Source organism: Daphnia magna, linkage group LG9 (assembly GCF_020631705.1).
Source record: "Daphnia magna isolate NIES linkage group LG9, ASM2063170v1.1, whole genome shotgun sequence".
In the NCBI taxonomy this organism is placed as follows: domain Eukaryota; kingdom Metazoa; phylum Arthropoda; class Branchiopoda; order Diplostraca; family Daphniidae; genus Daphnia; species Daphnia magna.
This window is the reverse complement of record NC_059190.1, coordinates 2381106-2400238: the sequence shown is the minus strand read 5'-3', so window position 1 is coordinate 2400238 and position 19133 is coordinate 2381106. Positions and strand designations below refer to the sequence as shown.

The 19133-nt window shown below is 39.1% G+C and overlaps 3 protein-coding genes and 2 long non-coding RNA genes across 9 annotated transcripts; 3 read left to right on the top strand and 2 right to left on the bottom strand.

Moving 5' to 3' along the window:
• Nucleotides 1-648: 648 nt before the first annotated feature.
• Nucleotides 649-3908, top strand: LOC116930967 (transmembrane protein 181). Its single transcript, XM_032938428.2, is given in 13 exon segments — nt 649-1286; nt 1363-1466; nt 1543-1707; nt 1792-1894; nt 1969-2122; nt 2193-2273; nt 2351-2450; nt 2534-2811; nt 2875-2977; nt 3041-3187; nt 3254-3297; nt 3299-3332; nt 3397-3908. Coding segments are annotated over 13 exon segments (1596 nt in total). The 5' UTR covers nt 649-1140; the 3' UTR covers nt 3534-3908.
• Nucleotides 3906-5249, bottom strand: LOC116930986 (glutamate--cysteine ligase regulatory subunit). Its single transcript, XM_032938462.2, has 4 exons — nt 4852-5249; nt 4735-4791; nt 4547-4670; nt 3906-4485 (listed from the first exon to the last, which is right to left on the bottom strand). The coding sequence occupies exons 1-4, from the start codon at nt 4936-4938 to the stop codon at nt 4043-4045; spliced, it is 711 nt and encodes a 236-aa protein (XP_032794353.2). The 5' UTR covers nt 4939-5249; the 3' UTR covers nt 3906-4042.
• Nucleotides 5250-8288: 3039 nt separating this feature from the next.
• Nucleotides 8289-9358, bottom strand: LOC116929765. 2 transcript variants are annotated; one of them, XR_004398024.2, is made up of 3 exons: nt 8821-9334; nt 8678-8747; nt 8289-8598 (listed from the first exon to the last, which is right to left on the bottom strand). It is a non-coding gene; the product is annotated as an uncharacterized LOC116929765 (long non-coding RNA). The 2 variants fall into 2 exon arrangements; XR_004398023.2 differs by having other exon boundaries at nt 8289-8747; nt 8821-9358.
• Nucleotides 9345-10691, top strand: LOC116929768. 4 transcript variants are annotated; one of them, XR_004398036.2, is made up of 7 exons: nt 9345-9412; nt 9470-9686; nt 9746-9811; nt 9904-9998; nt 10070-10227; nt 10298-10392; nt 10470-10691. It is a non-coding gene; the product is annotated as an uncharacterized LOC116929768 (long non-coding RNA). The 4 variants fall into 4 exon arrangements; XR_006651047.1 differs by having other exon boundaries at nt 9749-9811; nt 10298-10691; XR_006651046.1 differs by having other exon boundaries at nt 10298-10691.
• A 3035-nt stretch (nt 10692-13726) lies between these two features.
• Nucleotides 13727-18177, top strand: LOC116929696 (proline dehydrogenase 1, mitochondrial). The gene is made up of 13 exons (XM_032937018.2): nt 13727-14275; nt 14370-14578; nt 15541-15578; nt 15673-15711; nt 15850-15987; nt 16047-16111; nt 16192-16385; nt 16448-16622; nt 16697-16807; nt 16863-16994; nt 17063-17259; nt 17334-17422; nt 17496-18177. The coding sequence occupies exons 1-13, from the start codon at nt 13928-13930 to the stop codon at nt 17699-17701; spliced, it is 1941 nt and encodes a 646-aa protein (XP_032792909.1). The 5' UTR covers nt 13727-13927; the 3' UTR covers nt 17702-18177.
• Nucleotides 18178-19133: the final 956 nt, after the last annotated feature.

Below are 19133 nucleotides of genomic sequence, written 5' to 3'. Positions count from 1 at the left end.
GGCACCTTCGCTTCCGTGGTTGACGGGCAAATTGAGAAGAGAAATCAATGCCGAAGTAGTTCTTCATCCCACAACTCCCACAAAGGTAACATCTTTGTTGTCATTGTCATCACGTTTTAAGAGCCCTTTTCTGAACTCCTAATTTGTTTTAGCGTCTTGCTGTATTCAAATGGATGGCAGCTGTTGCTGTCGACTTGAATCAAGTTGCTGGAAAAGAAGGTCTTGCAAATGTGCTGAAATTTTTTGTTTCGCCTTTAACGCGTGATATTAACGATGACGGATCCCCGAAAGAGGTTAAGGATCTAGCGCAAGAAGTTTCTGAGCTCATCAAAGGTATAATTTCTTGGTTTAACAACATAATGTCGTGTGTTGACCGATCTTGGAATTTGATTTTAAAATTTTAAGGGTTGGTTGGTACCGAAGTCTATAGCGAAGCCGTGGTGGCTGCTAACCGAATTTTGGCTGTACGTCGACGTGACAGACAGGCTATACGCAAAGCGGATAGCGTCACGCGTCCAGAAAAGGCGGCCCAATTACGCATTAAAAAGCATTTCGCTAAGAGGGTAGCCAAAAAAGTCAAAATTGCTCGTCTAAAAGGAGTCAAACCCAAGCTTAAAAACTTGGCTATGAAAAAAATGGCCATGAAATAAAGCTCGTCTTCTGATGGAATAACTTGATTGCCGAAGTTATTGGCAAATCGTGTTTAGAAAATGCTTCTCGACCTTCTACCCCGCGTGTACAAATATTGACCTAATAAAACATCTTTGTCCCATAGCTTATTGTCGGTGACGTTTCAACAAACAACTTTAAGTTAATTTTTTTTTTCCTGGAACCATGAAGCGGTTCATTCATTTAGCATTGAAAGGTACATCAACTCACCTTAAGTTTTCAAGTTGTTTACAGTCATTCCCTCAATGGTGCCATGTGAGAAACCGACGAAAATTTGAATGATTTGAGGACAAGATTGTGCGCGGGCGTAAACCGTTGCGCATGCGTACCGAACGCAAAATCAATACTACTCTTTCCCCTAGTACTCCAAGAGTGTAGTTGGCGGGATGGACTCTCTAAACTGTGTCGCTAACCGTTCGCGTTATACTGTCTCCGCAAAAAGGCCTTAGTATTTGTGTTTTGGAATAAAAGATGCAAATGGAATCAGATCCGGATTTGAGTTTTTCAGTTTGGGGATCTTTTGGCAAAGCTCGAAATCAAATGTCACAATTTTGTGATCTTTGCAGTGACTTTAGCCGATTCATCGCCCCAGCTTATCACCATGATCGATGTGAACGGTAATAGACCTCCAGACTAATTTTATTTACCTAATTCATCTTGAAGTTTTCTAATCGATTCATTTCAACATTGCAGGTCCGTGCAAATGCGTTTGTATTCAATGCACAAGCGTGAATTTGGTTTAGTTTTCTTGGCTTTTTTTGCCTGTTTCGGCATGTGTGTTTTCGTTGGTCTGGCTGGTATGGAATTTTTAAAATTAAGTAAAAGTGGTGAAAGTTAATGTGTTTCTCTTGTTGCTTTCATTTTTTTGAAAAGGTCCTCCTATAACATCCACCACCCACCAAAGTGTGTCCCAGATCAGTGGTCACCCTAATGGTAGTGATATGGCCACGGGACCTTATTATCTTGCCACTCCTATGCTGACGTCTTACCATCAACAGTTTTGGGTCGTTGCTCAAATTGTAACTGAAAATAAGGATGGTAAACATTCTTCATCTTCGTAACATGGATTTATTTGCCTTATAAACTAGACGTAACTTTGTTTTTCTCTGGGTAACTAATAAGATGAAAGCTTCGAAAAGAAATTTCACGTCAGCATTGCAATGGATGGACTTATGGAAAACGAACAAGTCAGCAAAATAGTTCCTAGCGATCACATGCACAACCGGTAGGTTTATTGCAAGCAGCAAAAAGGTTTGAAGTGCAATTACTTACAACTTTTTCCCCTAACTTTTAAATTAGGACACGAGATTTACAATGTGAACGACGAAACTGTAGCGAAATCCTTATTCTGCACATGGGTTATTTTGATTACTCCCATTATGCCTTGACAATACGTTTTTATGGATTGGAGAGCATTCATAATCGATACATCATTAGAGATGTTATATTTTACGTAAGTCTTAATTTTCTTTAGCGTCTGTCCTATTTCTTTAAATAGTTTTTCTTTCGTTTATTTTTAACAGTTTCGTAGCTACAACCCGGCATTCACACGTTTAGAAATTTGGTTTCGGTTCGTCTTCTTATTAAGTACCTTCATTGCTACAGTACGTGGAATTTTGACAGAGTTTAAGGGAAAACGTTATTATAATTTGTTAGTTTTTTTTTTTTTTTTCACTTTCAGTGCTGGTTTTTTGTTTCCATGAAGAAATATTCCGTTGTCAACTGGTCCCTCGAACAAAAATGGATGTCAGTTTTAATGCCATTGCTAATCCTCTACAATGGTACACAAAATTTAGGCTTAGTTCTGAATGTACAAATTTGAAGCCTTTATCTTGTTACTAACGATCACCCATGCTATGCATAGATCCTGTGTTCGCGATGAGTTTTTTAATAGACTCTTGGTTTCCTGGAGCCCTAGACGCAATATTCCAGATAAGCTTCCTCAGTGCACTGCTCCTTTTTTGGCTGTGTGTTTACCACGGTCTCCGCCAAAATGATAGACGCTTTATCACGTTTTACCTGCCAAAAGTTCTTCTGGTCGGTTCCATCTGGCTTTCAATGATTGTAGTGGCTGTTTGGCAAGAAATCGAAGAAGTTAACGACCCGACTTTCAGTTACAAATTGGACACGGATCATTTTTACGTAACCGACAGCTATTTTTACAATAACTAAGCCTCTATGTAATTTCTTTTTAAAACCTAACAGGGATTTAAAATGTTCCTCATTATAGCTTCTGCTGTTTATTTAGCTTATTTGGTTCTTCTAATGATCAAAGCGTACAGTGAACTTCGATCGATGCCATTCTTTGGTAACTACATTGTTTTAATAATTTTCTATAATATGCTTCTCTTTATTAGCACATCTCTGACAGATATGCGATTAAAATTTTTGACACTGCTGGTACTCTTCGTGCTGGGCATTAGTATCTCAGTGACTTTTTTCCGCTATGGTATCGGTGTTCTTCAGGATAATTTTATAGCCCAACTCAGCACCAACTACCACAACTCTAGCGAATTCCGTAATATATGCTGATTTTATTTTATGCTTCATATCGTGTTAATCCACAATACTTCTCTAATTCAAGTGGCTCTCTATGGTCTGCTTAACTTTTACATCTACACCATGGCCTTACGTCTATTCTCCGACAAGCAACGCAGTTTTAGGTACAACAGAATAATTAAAAAGCCTTTGTTCTTAGTATTGTTGTAATATATGTACATCTAACAGAGCACAGTGTCATGAAAGACAATCCGGCCTTCTCTATGGTAAACGATAGTGACGAAGATGTCGTCTATGGCTCGGATGATGACGGAAGGAAGCCTCTCACAATCAACCTCACTTCCAAAGATGATGACAGTGATTAGAGCTTAGACCATTGATTCAAGCGGCAAGTTGTGTTTTTCGGAAACGGTTCAAAGTTATGAATTTCTAAAGTGTGTAACTGTATTTGCATCAGTCACACAGATGTATGAATTAATGATTTTACCTTTTTTTATTTTATTTTGTTATTACAGTGCACTGCAGTACGATGCCAAATGTACCGCACGTTCAATTTAACTCTCTTGAGAACATAGAAAAGTAACGATCCTGACGGATTGCTTTTCCCCTTTTATATTTGTAATTTAAGGTGATATTTCATTTCGATGTCTTTAGTGTACTGTTTTTAACAACTTAATTGGCTTTTGTGCGGTATAGTAGTTGAGCCAATGAAAGGAAATTAACAAGTAATCTACACCTTTAACATGCAAATGATTCATTTTAATTATAAGTATACATATAAATGCGATGATTAAACTTAAAGTACTAAAATTCTGATGCAAAAGAGCAATAACAAGCTCACAAAAAAATATAACAAAACTACTTGGAATTCCCTTCAGGCAGTGTAGGTGCTGACAACATATCCTTTGTTTTTTATAATGCCTCTACAACGAAGCAATGTTTGATACCTCACAGTCCAGATTACTTCTTGAAGAGATGGGACAACTGTCTTCAAAGTTTCAGCTGGTAAAATGTTCTGTGGATCATTGTGAGTCAACAGTTGGATGTTATTCTCTCTTGTGAAGGTAACTAATTCAGGAGGTACTACACAACAGCTTTCAAGGTTTATCTGAATAGCCTCAGGTTTAATTCGAGAAAAGTTGTGAAGTTCCACAAATGCTTGAGTATCAACATCACTGATTCCTAAAGAATATGCTAGTTCCTGATCAACCACAGTCTCCATTGCATTCCACAATGTGATACCATCCTCTTGGCTGATACCAGCAGGCCAAGATATTAAGAACAGATCAGCACAAGTTGATCCAAGGTCATTCAAAGCTGAGAGTTTGTAATTGTGCTTTAGAAGATAAAATATTATGATAATTAGCATTTCATATACCTGCTGTCAAGGCTAATTTGATAAATTCTGGTTGAGGAGATGAAAGAAATAATTTTACAGTTATTTTTTGTGAATTGCGTTCCTCAGGGACTAGGAGAGATGACAGTTCCAACGGAGCAAGTATCTAAAAATGTAAGTAATAAATGAATGTTATGATTAACTAGTGAGGAGTTAAGGTTTGATTATACCTCAGCATCCCCATTAGAAAATGTTTTACACAGCTGAATTTTCAAGGCATCGTAAAGCTAATAAAAAATAAATAAAAATTAAGAAATGAACCCCAAAAACAAAAATACATTTTGAACCTCATCAGCAGGTGTGTGGCCTGGTTTTCTTTTCAAATCTGGCAGCTGTAAAATATTACCAGTATGAATTATCAGTCCCTTGGTCATCTTTGTATGCACAATTTTCCAGCTTAGTCAAAAACACAAGCTAACAAGTAGTGTGACAAACTGAATTTGGAGCGAATACGCAGACACGATGAATTGAAACGTAGAAGGGAAGAGTGCTTTAGAACACTATCTAAGTTACTGTACAGATTGTTGAAAGATAGATACAGAAACTTTTTGTCTACTAATAGTGACTTGACATTTTAACGAAGTTAGATCGTCTGCTGTTCTGAACATTTCATGGTGTGTCGCAAGGACGAAAATGGAGGAACGCTTTTGTTCCCTAACTTTTTGTCTACTAATAGTGACTTGACATTTTAACGGAGTTAGATCGTCTGCTGTTCTGAATATTTCATGGTGGGTCGCAAGGACGAAAATGGAGGAACGCTTTTGTTCCAGCCAGATACTAGTAGAACCCAAACATTGTTTTGACAAGTACTGTCATATATCAAGTAAGTAACGGGTTTAATCGTGTTAAATGTATGATTTTTCGATTCGAGTCTATTTAGGTGTCAGACCTGAAATTGTATTTTTAGAACTTTTAAAACACCGCATAACTTTTATTAACACTAGTTTACTTTTACAACTATCAAAATCTTGTTAACCATTTAGAGGAGAACAAAGTTCATTTTTTTTATTTCCGGAATTTCAACTTCCGGTTTTACGTCCGGTTTTAAAATGCCAAATATCTCCTTAATGGTTGGTCTGTCAGAAAAAAGATTCACATTTTCGTAATCCTCGTCAAATTTGGGGTCGACTCCATGTATCAGCTCAAAATATCCGAAAATCGTCAAAAATCGAAAATTTTCGTGATCAAATAGTTCATAAAAAATCACGATTTTGGTCAAATCTGACTTTTGGCTAAAAACACGCGATTCCAATCCCAAATTTGATAAGCATCACGGAAATTCTACTCGTTTTGTTATGGGCTCACTATTTCCGGAGATATTGGCTACTTCCGGTTACTTCCGGAAAAATTTTCGTGACAATTTGAAAAAAGTAAAAAATGAGCTGTATTACTCTAAAATTTTCAAATGTTTTTCTTGCATGCGATATGGGATTGCAGCTTTTATTCCGTGTTTTTCTTGCTATCAACAGTACAGGCTGACCCTATGAGCAACGACAGTTTTAGCTACAAATGTTTAGCGCCTCGTCTTGCAACTAGTAGTTGATATTCTAGGTTTATATGTTTAAAATTTGAACCAACTGTCTGAGATTAGTAAAGTTCAAGCACTTAAAAGCAAGAATTGTCCTGATTTAAAAGTAAAATCTATTTTCTTTGGATTTCAGGCTGAAAAACTAGATGGCGTTGATGTGAGTATGATAAATATTACGAGTGACAAGTTAAATGGGTGTTTGTTAGGTTTATATCTGTTTAGTGTTTCATTTCAAGGATTTTTCGTCAAAAAATTGCGGTATGTTATTATCTGTTTAGTATTGCTATCGTTGTGTATGTATTTGAAAGGAAATCCTTAAAATAGATTGCTTTTTGTATGTGGTAGGGTTTTGCCTTGTCAGCTGCTGAACCAGTAGCCTGCATTCCTGCTATTAATGTACCACAAGGGATGCTGACACTTTAAGAAGACCAACAGTGAGCACTATGCCCGAGACATGAACATCACCGTCCTGTTCAGGTATTGTTAATGGACTTAAACTCTTTTGTTTTAGCTTCGTGATGTGTTCTCTCGCCACTAAACCACAGAATCTTCATCTACTATGTGTTGCTAACCATCAGCCTTCATCATCCCATGTATCCAGATTTTAAAGCTTCTCTGCTTAGCCAACCATCCTCCATACACTTCAGCTCTTCATTGTGGTATTACAGAATATTACTTATCTTCCACTTCATGCACCTGTAACAATTTTCTCTACACAGGCTTCTCTTCCTCTCTTCTTAGCCTGCTGGATGCAATCAGGAATAAAGGTTCATCTCCATTGCCATACCATGGTATTTTAATTTGATGGGTTATCTGGATTTCTCATTTTTACATATAAAAATCTTTGTTGTAGAAATTGAAAATGTCATTGTTAATCCTGCTGCCAAATCGTCTTCCCGTACGAGTCATGCAGTTTTAGATTCCTCATGGAATTTCCTTGTGAGTTATAAAAATAAAGTAAAATAAAACGGGTTTTTGCATTAAGAATTGCGTTTCATTCTCATTTGTCAATTTTCTCTTCAGGCAACATCCACCCAGGCTGAAAAGGGTATCCTACCAGTTGTGTGGACCAAACCTGCCTCGCCGTCTTCGCCTCGCCATCCTCGCCGTCTTCGCCTCGCCATCCTCGCCGTCTTCGCCTCGCCATCCTCGCCGTCTTCGCCTCGCCATCCTCGCCGTCTTCGCCTCGCCATCCTCGCCGTCTTCGCCTCGCCATCCTCGCCGTCTTCGCCTCGCCATCCTCGCCGTCTTCGCCTCGCCATCCTCGCCGTCTTCGCCTCGCCATCCTCGCCGTCTTTGCCTCGCCTTCTTCGCCTCGCCGTCTTCGCCTCGCCGTCTTCGCCTCGACTTCTTCGCCTCGCCTTCTTCGCCTCGCCTTCTTCGCCTCGCCGTCTTCGCCACGCCATCCTCGCCACGCCATCCTCGCCACGCCATCCTCGCCTTACCGTCTTTGCTCGCGCCCGTCGAGTTTTTGGTATTTTGTTTTTGGTATTTTGTTTTGTTGGTATTTTGTTTTGTATTGTTGTGTGTTTAAAGTTAACCCGTTGGCTGCCACCCATTTTGCTCCCCTTTTTTTTTTAGTTGTAGGGACCGGCGGCGCTGTTCTGCCCCATGGTTGATCACCCATGGGGTGGGGCAGTCGCCTTGCGCCTTATGGCGCCGTAGGCAATGCACCAGTAGGGACTTCCCCTTGTCGATGCGATGGTGGAGTACCTGGGGTGTGCATTCCCGTAAAGGTCTCCATCGTCAAGTCAGCCCGGACTTGTCTTCGGACAAGTCCCCCTTTCATCGGATCCCTCTGAAACGATGCGTAGCGAATGTAGAAAAACAACCTACGGGTTGTAATGGCTTGGCAGCCAACGGGTTAACTTAAGTGTTTGTGTTTGTATGCATGTATGTATTGTATATATTGTATAACATGTGATGTAAAACTGTGGTGGAATTGTGGGTGGAGGTGGGATAATACAAAACCAATTCCATTTATATCTTTGTGTATTGAATTTTATAATTGAAGAGGAAAACCAATTTCTAAACATGCAAACTTAAATTACCATTGAGAAATCTATAGACAACAAGTACTTATATACTTTTACCTATACGGAATTAAAATTTGCAACAAATGCAACAAACTAATTCTCAACATGGATAGCCATTATCCTGGCATAAACTTTAAATTTCTGCCACTGTAAACTCAAATTAGTTTTGTCAAATTTAATCCATGTTTTGCATTTTGCTCTGTTGACACATTTCAGCAACTCTTCACATATATTTTATCACTAGGAGGCAAATAGCTTCAAAATTTTTTAAATCTCAATATAATTCGATTTCACCACTAAGGCAAGAAAACAAAGTTAAACAATCTATATTGTGTTGACAGCCGGCAAATTGTATTCTTGCTCTTGTAATGCTGCTTTCTGGAACCTCACTAACGAACCAAGGAGTGTCCTGCAACAACAGCTACCATCCCAGAATTCCAATGATAAGTGTGGGAATGAAATGGTGGGTCCTGGAAAATAGACAAAATAACAAGAGTTGAGGTGTTAATAACACTATCTTTCCATTCTTAACAATCTGTGTTTTCCCACGTCAACCAACAGATGACAAATCGAGTCCCAAATTGACGCTCCAGCTCCATGTAATTACTTGTTCCAATACCTAATCAAAAGAAAAACAAGAACAAATAAATGAACAAAATCCTTCATGAAGGCAAAGCTGTAACATAGATAACCATTTTCAATAACCGAGTGTGTAGGCCAGGCTCAATACCAAAAGGGGACCATGCCATTCCTGTAACCTGTTGCCTGACACATGCCAGAATGCTTGTGTGTGATTAAATTTTGGAAAGATGCAAAATTTGACAAAATGGCTTCGGCCAGTGGCAAGAACGAATCAGCATGTTAACACGATCATATAAGACAAAGGTATTCGTGTGAATGGCAAGATGTTTCCTATAATCAACTAAATGTACAAGTAGGAAAAAATTGGTAAAAGTAACGTGAAAAAAGCAGTTTCTTTGTTGATTAGAGAGTGTTAATGCCCAAGGAATTACAAAAAGACATATAGAAGTAATAAAAGATTTTTATAAACCGGACAACGTATCAGAATATGATTTGTAGTGACCCGTGCTTCGTTCACAATGGCGATTGCGTACTTCAGGAGAATGTTTATTCCACTAGATAGGGACCACAAAAAGCTTAGATGCACTGCCATCTGCATCTGCATGACAACTATGGCAACCGGTTTCGCAACGATAAAAAAATATATTTCTCTATTTCCTCATGTTTAACTCGTAGCCATCTAGCGCTCGAAGTCGTAATAACGTAGGTGCTATTGCTTTCAGTTTTATTTGCTGTCAGATAATGTTTTCATATCTACAGGTGCAGTTCCTATCCGCAGCCCCCCAGTCCTACACTGTGAAAAAAAAGACAGTTGAAAAAATCTGCTCATTGTGCTAATCTGCACAATGCTAGCTGTGGACTTTCTTTTTTAGATGACTCTTGTATTGTAAATATTTTCCTGCTTCTTGGAACAAGGAACATAGGATGTCTTGATGCTAACGAAGTGTCATTGGAAAGATTGTTAAAAGATGTTAAGGTATTTGACAAATCGGTAATAATGTTAATAAAGTGCCTTTTTTCGTATTCTTAAATTAGCAGGAGAAACCTAATGTTGGAGGACAATACATTTGTTTTGCGTTACTAGTTTTGTTTTTAAAAATGGTAAATTGCTAAAATGAAACAACATGTCACCTATTACTTTTTATAAATTGTTTTCAAAAGTGGAGATTGATTTCAAATCTTCTGCTTCCCAGGTTGACACCCATACACAAAGCCATGGGTGATAGATGATATTCACAGCAGGCACAACTGTTTTGTAAATTGGTATCACTTTTACAAACCCAAACAGGTATAACAAAAATGGTATTTTGAAATTTTTTATATAGAATTATTTTGCTTCTTTGCTTTACTGGACAGCAGATTAAGATCATGTGTCTACTGTAAAAGAGAGCATGTGTCTTAATGAAAATGGCTCTCTGTTTGCGACATCATACCTCCACAGGGTGTAATTTTGATGCAGAGCTCTTGAAATCAAGTTGAACGTTTTGAACCATCTCAGGCCAAAGCTGGAGTTCTAGGTCTGTCGGTTTTTACTGCTTGTTAACCCAGGATTAAAACTAATTGAAGTGCAATTTATTCTCTTTGCAGAGGTATTAGAAAAGTCGTCGCTTTTTGGTTAGAGTTTCTTCGCCGTCCGATGCATAAATTGGAATGATGTCCACTTCCTCGACGTCATTGCTCACGTAATTTAATAACTTGTGCTTCGAAAAAAGTTGTACTTTACGGCATCAAGTTAAACGACATTTTAAAATGACAACAGTCGGAAGTGCATGTGGATATTTCGAAGAACGATACCTAAACGTTACCTTTAGTCGCTGATTCATCTCGAAGATAAAATAAGTTATTTTTAGAAATTGAAGTGTATATCTGGGCTCCCTTCTTTTCTGTGGCCCCGTTTCCCCTTGACTTATGATAAGCCCGCAGGGGGTCATGCCCCTACTGTGATCAGCAGCAAAGGTTGTGAGTGCGCTGTCCGGAAAGGGGACGTGGGGGTCCTCAAGTTCTATGATATCATTGGAGGGCGAAGAGGCTACCCACAAATCCGAATAACGGTTAATCGCTCACGTAAAAACTTGTCCGATACCTTCCATCCTCTTCCGGCTTCTCTTAGCCACGCCCCGGGTAATCTCCCCGGGGATTTAAATTCAATTGAGGCAGTGTCTCGGCTTGTCTTGGTTGATGGCAAGGGGAGACACTGCCTTAAACTACTTACTACTGATTAAACAATACAAATATTTAAAAATAGTAATCTTGTATTGTTTCATTTTATGCATGTTCTTCCATTTGAATTTGATTGCAGATTTTAAGTTTAGTTCCATTTATTCCACAGGTATGAACGTGCATTGCATTTTATGAGACTTTCTATTCAAGTACTCATTCATTCAACATGAGGTGCTTGGGGATCGAACCCACTACCTTTAGCTTATACAGTGAGTACTCTACCATTGAGCTACAACTGATATTGTTATGAAATCTACTGCTCTTGCACATTGCTGTAACTAGGTGAAGTTGTACATAAAAGCATTTTATTTTTTTACCACTATTATATTCTCTGTCTTTCTTCGCATTCATCTTGTGATATTTCAGGAATATATTTTACACTAATTGAATATGCTTACCGCATATTAGCATTTTAACTCTGTCGGGAATCGATCCTAGACTTTCGGCATACCACACCGGTGCTCAACCATAGAGCCACTAGTTACGTGATCATTTTGACTGTATTTCTATATAATGTAGCTGCAAGTTTCAACTTTCACCAGGAGCTTAAAGGTAACTTGTTAACACTTGTAATAATAACTTAAAGTAGCCCAAGGTAAATTACTAAAACGCTTGTAAACTGTAGGTGATATCGTCAATAAAGTGAATCAGCAAACATAGAATAGAGAATAGAATAGAGAATAGAATAGAGAATAGAATAGAGAATAGAATAGAGAATAGAATAGAGAATAGAATAGAGAACAGAATAGTATAGTATAGAAGTGTAGTGTAGTATAGAATAGAAGAATTTAAGATGTGACAGGATGACGTATTTTGGAAATTTTGGCCAATCATAAGATTCTGAACGGTCCAGAAAAGTATCTCAAATTACCCGAAGATTGAGCCTGAGTTGTTGTAAACTAGTGACGACCTGCTCGGATTAGTCTTTACGCAGGAAACCGTTATCGATATGGATGGTCTGCACTCGCGACGAGTCGTCACCCTGTAGAAGTGCTTTATGGAGAAGGGCAGCACAAACGGCGGAATCGACTCCACCGCTTACCAGCATGAACACAATCTTATCACGTCCGATCGTGCGCCAGATGTAATGGTTACACTGCTGCTTGCTTTTCTCCAATGTGAAACCTTGCAATCAACAGATATCGAATAAAAAGTTATGCAACATTTTTTGTCCGGTAATTTTAAACCAGCCATTAAGATCAATGTTTCGAACTCATCTCATATAATCATCATATAAAACATAATTGTTTAACTAACTCCTTGTTGAGTATTTGCTTGCCATAACAAATTCCCAGCACTGGAAAACCGCCGCCTAAAGATTGCTGGGTTTCAGTCTTTACCTCCTGAAATTATAATTGTGTTATAGCCTTGTTGAAGCAGAAAGGCACCTAGGGTTTCCAGGGCTAGAATTTCAGATTCCGCACATTGTTCTCTGACTCTGTAATCAATAACCTAAAATCTAAATATTTTAATTAATAAATTGTTATATCATCTATCACCCAATGGTTTTGTGGGTGGGTGTCTGCCTTGGAAGCTGAAAATTGTGGAATAAATCTCCATTTCTGAAAAAAAAAAAAATGATAAAATCTAAAGCAATAGGTCATGTGTTGTTTCATTTTACCAATTTAGCTTTTGTTTACAAAACAAGTAATGAGAAACACATGTATCATCCTCCAGCTTTAGGTTTTTCATGCTTATTTAAGAATACTAAAAAAATCACTTTATTAACTTGAAACTGCACCTAAAGATATGAAAACATTGTCTGACATTGAATAAAAACTGAAAGAAATAACATGCAAATATACTGTACTGTCCCATTCAAATGACTATGTCCAGTGAAAATCAACCTTCAAACAAACGTGTGTCGTGAAAAAGAGTGTCCTTCAGGTTTGGTACAAAAAATTTGCTGATTTCTGTGGATTAACGAGTAGCCAAAAGAATGATTAAAACGGAACGCGAAGATTTATTCGCGACACTTACACACTTAACACGAGTCGAATCTTTCGTTCTAATGTCACAAATTCGTCTGCTTGTCTATTGGATTTAGAAACGATGGAATCAATAAACTTTAAAGAAAAATTATAATCAATATTCAATAGTAATTTAAATCGTTAGATGACGCTATTTGTGAATGATTATTTCCAACAATAAAAAACAAATAATGGTGCTCCGTGCTCCCTGGGGTGGTGAAAATTTAGGGGGTAATTTGGCATTCCGTGGGTTTGACGAGAAAGCCAATAACTTAAGCGACATCAGTGTTCAATTTTAATAATACCGTGTGATTTTTTTTCTCCAAGGCTATCGGGAAGGCTATCGGGAAGGCTATCGGGATCAATGATGATGAACGGTTACCGTCAATGAGTAATCAGCTACTTAAACGTGCAAATACAACTTGAATCCACGCCTTCGGAAGGAAGCTAACTGCCATGAGCTACAAAGTTTCTAACGACAAGCCATCTAGTGACACAAAAAAACATTCGGCAAACTTAAATTCGAGCGAGTGCTTCACGCCCTCCTTAATTAGAAAGTTTAAAAAGGTGCAAAACGTGATGCTGCTTCGAGTCATTACCACTGCTGCACGACAACATCAGTTTGCAGATAGCAACACCACAAACCCATGGAAATCAGTGCCCCATGCGTGAGCGCCACATCAAGTGATCTAGACAGGATCCCAATGGGGAAATTTATAATTAAGTCAGTCCAATCACTATAGCCTAAAGGTACAAATTTTTTCGGTGGAATTTAATCAGATTTGTCAACAGTGAGGGACAGTATACTTCTTACATAAGTTGGTATTGGCGGTTAAATGACGGTGACGTATGGAAGCTAGTGCATGTAGACGAGGCGGGTCTATATATCTTGACTGTCGAAGCCGAGTGCGAGCGCAGTTTAGTGTTCTGGCCTGTCTGAGTGTGGTCTATCTCCAAACCACTATCCCTTGCAGCCCAATCAAAAACTATTGTAAAAAAACTATCATTTATTTCCTTCTGAAAAGTGATGTATACCGCCATGAATCGTTCCTGTGCTCAGTGGACTCGAGTTCTCTTTCTTCATAATTCTCGATTGTCGGGTGGAAAACAATTTCCAATCGAAACCCGAGGTCTCGCAAGCCCTCCACCACCGACGAATTTTAGTGTGGGTATTAACAAACGACAAACGGACATCAGCGATGATGGCAAAACGGCTGTTCCATCGTCTGCTTCAATAGGACGACGAGATCCACTTGATTTGTCTTTTGACAATGCAGAAGCCGCATTTCGAAGTAAAACTACATTACAGATCCTCCGGGCCTACTTGGTTTTCACGCTCTGTTCTTCCAACTATTTGGTCGAGAACAATATGAAGGTAAAAAGACATTATGGAACACAGCATGATTCATTTGACATAATCAGTAGTAACAAGAACGATAACTATTAACGTGTTTTAACAATGTAAACAGCTGATGAAACTAGGGAAAAAAGTTTTGGGCAAACGTCTTTTCAAATCCCTGATGAAAGCGACGTTTTATGGCCAATTCGTTGCCGGCGAGAATCAACAAGATATCATGCCAACTATTCAACGAATGCGGTCGTTTGGAGTCAAATCTATTTTGGACTATTCCGCCGAGGAGGATATCAGTGCAGAGGAGGCAGCCGAGAAAGAAATGGCGTAAGTCATATAAGACAAATTTGAATTGCAACCTAATTCTGTTTAGACAATAGCGTACAACTTTTTGTTGTTTTTATTTTGTGGCTCCAATCACGCCATTCCGGTACCTCTTGCGCAGTGTGACGCAAAAGCTCTCCATCACCAATCGCAGGGCTTCTTTTCTAAAGAACATCTTTCCTAATAATAGTTGCTAGTCTCGTTGCCAAGGCGGGCCCGCCGCGTGCCTCCAAACGTTCACAACGTCAACAATTCTAGTGGATTCCAGATTGCTTCACGTTGTGCGGCTGAAGGCTACGAGTAAGACGTGAGGAGACATTCTCAATGAGATAAATATGTCAAAAAATCTTCCTTTTCGTTGGTAGTCGTGAACTACTTATACCCGCCTGGTCTCTTGTAGACCGGTGATGGCTGGACTTTAGTTGTCGTCAGTCGATTTCAGAGGGAACGAACTTGGCCCACTATAGAGTTCCAGTAAAAATATTGGCCAAGGTCGATCCTTTGGCGATAAGTCAATTGGCGTCTAGGGTTAACCTAGTGACAATAGGCAAGTTTTTGAGGGTTTTCGCGATGACCTCATTTGATGCGTTTGTTTTTCTCGGTCGAAAGTGTCTTCAGTCCTTGTCACGTATACGTTAAGAATTGCAGATTTGACGATTCTGGGTGGCTGGCAAATGATAACGCAAGGTTAAAGTCTAGAATTATGTTATTGTAAATAAATGTTGCCATTAGATACAAGAAGAATATCAATTTTGTCGTGAAAGTAAAAAGAGATACATACGTGCCGGATGAAGCGTATGTTTGTTGATCACGATTCTTCGACTATGCATTTTACTTCTCTACACATTCGAACAACGTCACCCATTTTTTTTTAATCTGATGATTTCGTATGAATATGCAGTGTAGCCTTCACCTCAGTTTTGGGTACATTGCCTTTTTTTCTTTCTTCTCGTTTGTCATTCTAGGTCTTGCGTGTCAACCACTGTAGCACCTGATACAGCGGGTAAGAGAATGAAAACATAACTAACAATCTGTGACTCTTGATGCATAATAAAATGACGTAGTAACACTTTAAGTTTTTTTTAAATATTTTTCAGCAATTGCTGTTGATCCTGCTGCCAACTCTCCTGAAGCAGGTGATTTACTCTTTTTTTTTTACATTTAATTTACAAGCAATATGCAAAAAAAAGTTAGGTTAAAATTAGTTTCATGTGATAACATTATACCATATGCAATTCTAAAATTATGTCTTTATAAAATTTTACTTAAAACAGATAAGAGATATCACGCCCATCGGGAGTTTGCCGATCGTCGCCAGAACGTTAACTCTGCTCGAACATATTTTTATCTCAATGAAGCTCAATGTGAAAAGAACGTTGATATTTTCCTTCGGTGCATCGAAGCCGTTTCTGGTATTGAAATCCATCTCATCTCTAATGTTCTGTATTTTAATCTTGTCATTCTTTTCAAGGCACCACTCAGAGCACGGGCTTTGCCGCTATTAAAATGACTGCGCTTGGTCGGCCTCAGCTATTAGTATGTCACTTCCTCTTCCACTGGGATACAAGACGATCACCTATACGTTTGGCTTTCTCGCTTCTTTTTTCTTTTCATAGCTCCAATTGTCGGAAGTCATTGCCCGCAGTCGGCGCTATTTTACCGAAGTAACGGGTCTTTCAGCTGATAACAACATCCTGCAACAGAATGCTTCGCCAGCCATCTTTGAGAAACGTTTCGAAAAAGCTGATATTCTAACAGACAATGTAGCCGTCCAAAAGTGGCTGCAACAAATGACTTACGATCAGAAAGGGTATGAATGCAATTACCTAACGCTCAGATGTTTTCAAGTAATCCAGCCTTCCCTTCGTTCAGCTTGATTCACCTATTCTCCTGGAGTGGATTAATCGATGCCAATATCCTGCTGAACGATCTTTTCAAAGTGCCTAATCTTCAAACTGGAAGAATGGAACCTTTGATAACTGCCTTGTCGCCAGAGGAAGAAGAGATGGCTTGCAACATGCTTCGACGATTGAACACCATTTTCTCGGTTTCTCCACTTAAAATTTTTTACGACCAGTTCAATTTAAAAAACGATGCATTTTTTTCAAATGGAATTGATAGGCAGCTCGAGATTTGGACGTGCGGGTGATGGTCGACGCCGAGCAATCCTATTTCCAACCTGCTATTTCTCGCCTGACAATGGAACTAATGAGAAAGTACAACAAGGAAAAGGTGGTATAGTCATCATGAATCACAGCCCCCAGTTAAACATTATTAATATTATCAGGCAATCGTATTCAACACTTATCAATGCTACCTTAAGGAAACATACAACAATGTGGTACTGGATCTCGAACAGGCCAACAGACAAAACTTTTACTTTGGTGCCAAACTTGTGCGAGGAGCTTACATGGAACAAGTAAGTTACATATGCCATAGTCCTGTTTAAAAAAGGTGAATATGAAATTGAACTCAAATATTCATTAGGAACGAGCTCGGGCTTTGGCATTGGGCTACGAAGATCCAGTCAACCCGACCTACGAAGCCACGACAGCAATGTATGAAAAGACATTGCTGGAGTGCCTCATGCGCATCAAAGAAATGAAAACGAGGACTAACGAGCGACGTATCGGCGTCATGGTGGCTAGTCACAACGAGGATACTGTCCGCTTTGCACTTAGCAAGTAAATCTTGAAGATCTAACTTATTTAAACTGATGCCTCTGAAATTCACTATTCTTTGCTTGTTGTTTCTGCAGAATGGAAGAGCTTGGAATTTCTGCACAGGACAAGGTCATCTGTTTCGGTCAATTGCTTGGAATGTGTGACCAAATTTCATTCCCTCTGGGTCAGTTAAAATTGTCGTACCTGTCATTGTTAATGTACAACTACTTTTCGTTGTCTTTGGTTCGAAATTTTAGGGCAAAGTGGATACTCTGTTTATAAATACGTTCCTTATGGACCGGTAGATGAAGTTCTGCCTTATCTGTCTCGTCGAGCACAAGAAAATCGAGGTATTCTCACCAAAATCAAGAAGGAAAAAAGGCTCCTAGTGACGGAACTGAAACGTCGTCTGGTCAAGGGTCAGCTGTTTGCTACACCGAAGGGCGAATACGTTCCAATCTGAAAAGACGCTGCAATCACAGGAAAACGAAATTTTTTCTCTTTTCTTAATTAGTATTTTATCATGTCAAAACCGGCCGCAACTATCGCCGGTAAATTTTACACAAGTGTACAGTATATTATATGTATATTGGGGAATCTCGGTCAAAGGGTCCGTTTCCCTCTTCTTCGTCGTAATCTGCCAATGCTTTCTCTTTCGTTTTTTAAAGGACGATAATGGATTGCTATCGTTTTTACAGTTTGTCTTTTTATTATTGGAACGCACAGAGAGTCATCCAAAGTGTGATTGCCCAATCTGCCGTTTCTCGTCTTTTTTCGGTCTCCTATGCCAACACGTAGTAACTGGAGAGAAAAAAACAAAAAGGATTTAAATAGTGTCAACTACTAAAAATTGTACAATGTGTGATATAACGAAAGTATTATTAGTTAGTCCAACCAAAGTTTCAAGGGACTGCAAAATAAACGTTTTTTTTTTCCCTCCTTTTTCTCATCGGTTTGGATTATCTGCTCGTAATGTTCGTGACTTGACCTAGTAAATCACGGAAACTCATTTGAAATTCAAACGCTGGTTTCACCTTTATCAAAGGCCGTCTATCACACAATCCTTTTATAAGAAGGTTGAACATCCATAATTCATCTTGTCGTTCGTTCCTATATTATCTTCTAAAGCAATTCAACAACAATTCATTCGACCCACGACAGGAGATCCAAGCAGTGTGACTTATTGTACAGTTGGCTATTGCTGCAAAGTGCTTGCTTTGTTATTAATGTTATGGGCAATTCAGGCAGTTGGCTGGACGTACGTTTCACAAGTCAGAAATGAATTATTAGGTTCAATCCATTTATTAGCTTGCGCTGGCTGTGTGGGCCGTGCTAGTACCAAGGTCTGCACTCTCGTCTCCGGCATATTGCCGCAATCTAATAGGAGCTGCTGCACGGTGGACGTTTGGAGAGTGGGCAACAGCTAGTTTAGACCATCCACTGGCCACTGAATTCTGCATGACAGAAAAGCGCTTGCCTGTGAAGTGGGCAAATCGATCGACACTCCCAAAACCTATTGCAAGTCAAAGGGGGGCGCTTCCAGCTTCTCCGGTATCAAACCCAAATGTTCGCTGGAATTGTGTCGTATCTAGAAAACGACTGGCAGTTCTGAATCACCCAAGCCAGTTGGAACCAGACAGATTTGTACTGCGAAAGTGTTTTGGACTTTGCACTGATGACCGTACAGCTGATCCTGTTAACAATCGAAAATGATGACATTGATGTACATCTTTTTTACCGCCATCAACGAAGTGCACAAAACCACGTTGCTCATCTGTAATCTTCTGGCATCTGCAGCGTATCCGGCTCTTGTCATCATCACAGAATGAAGAAATCGATCATCGATCCAGTGATGGAAGAAATGCTTTATTTCCACTTCTTTTTCTTCCACCTTT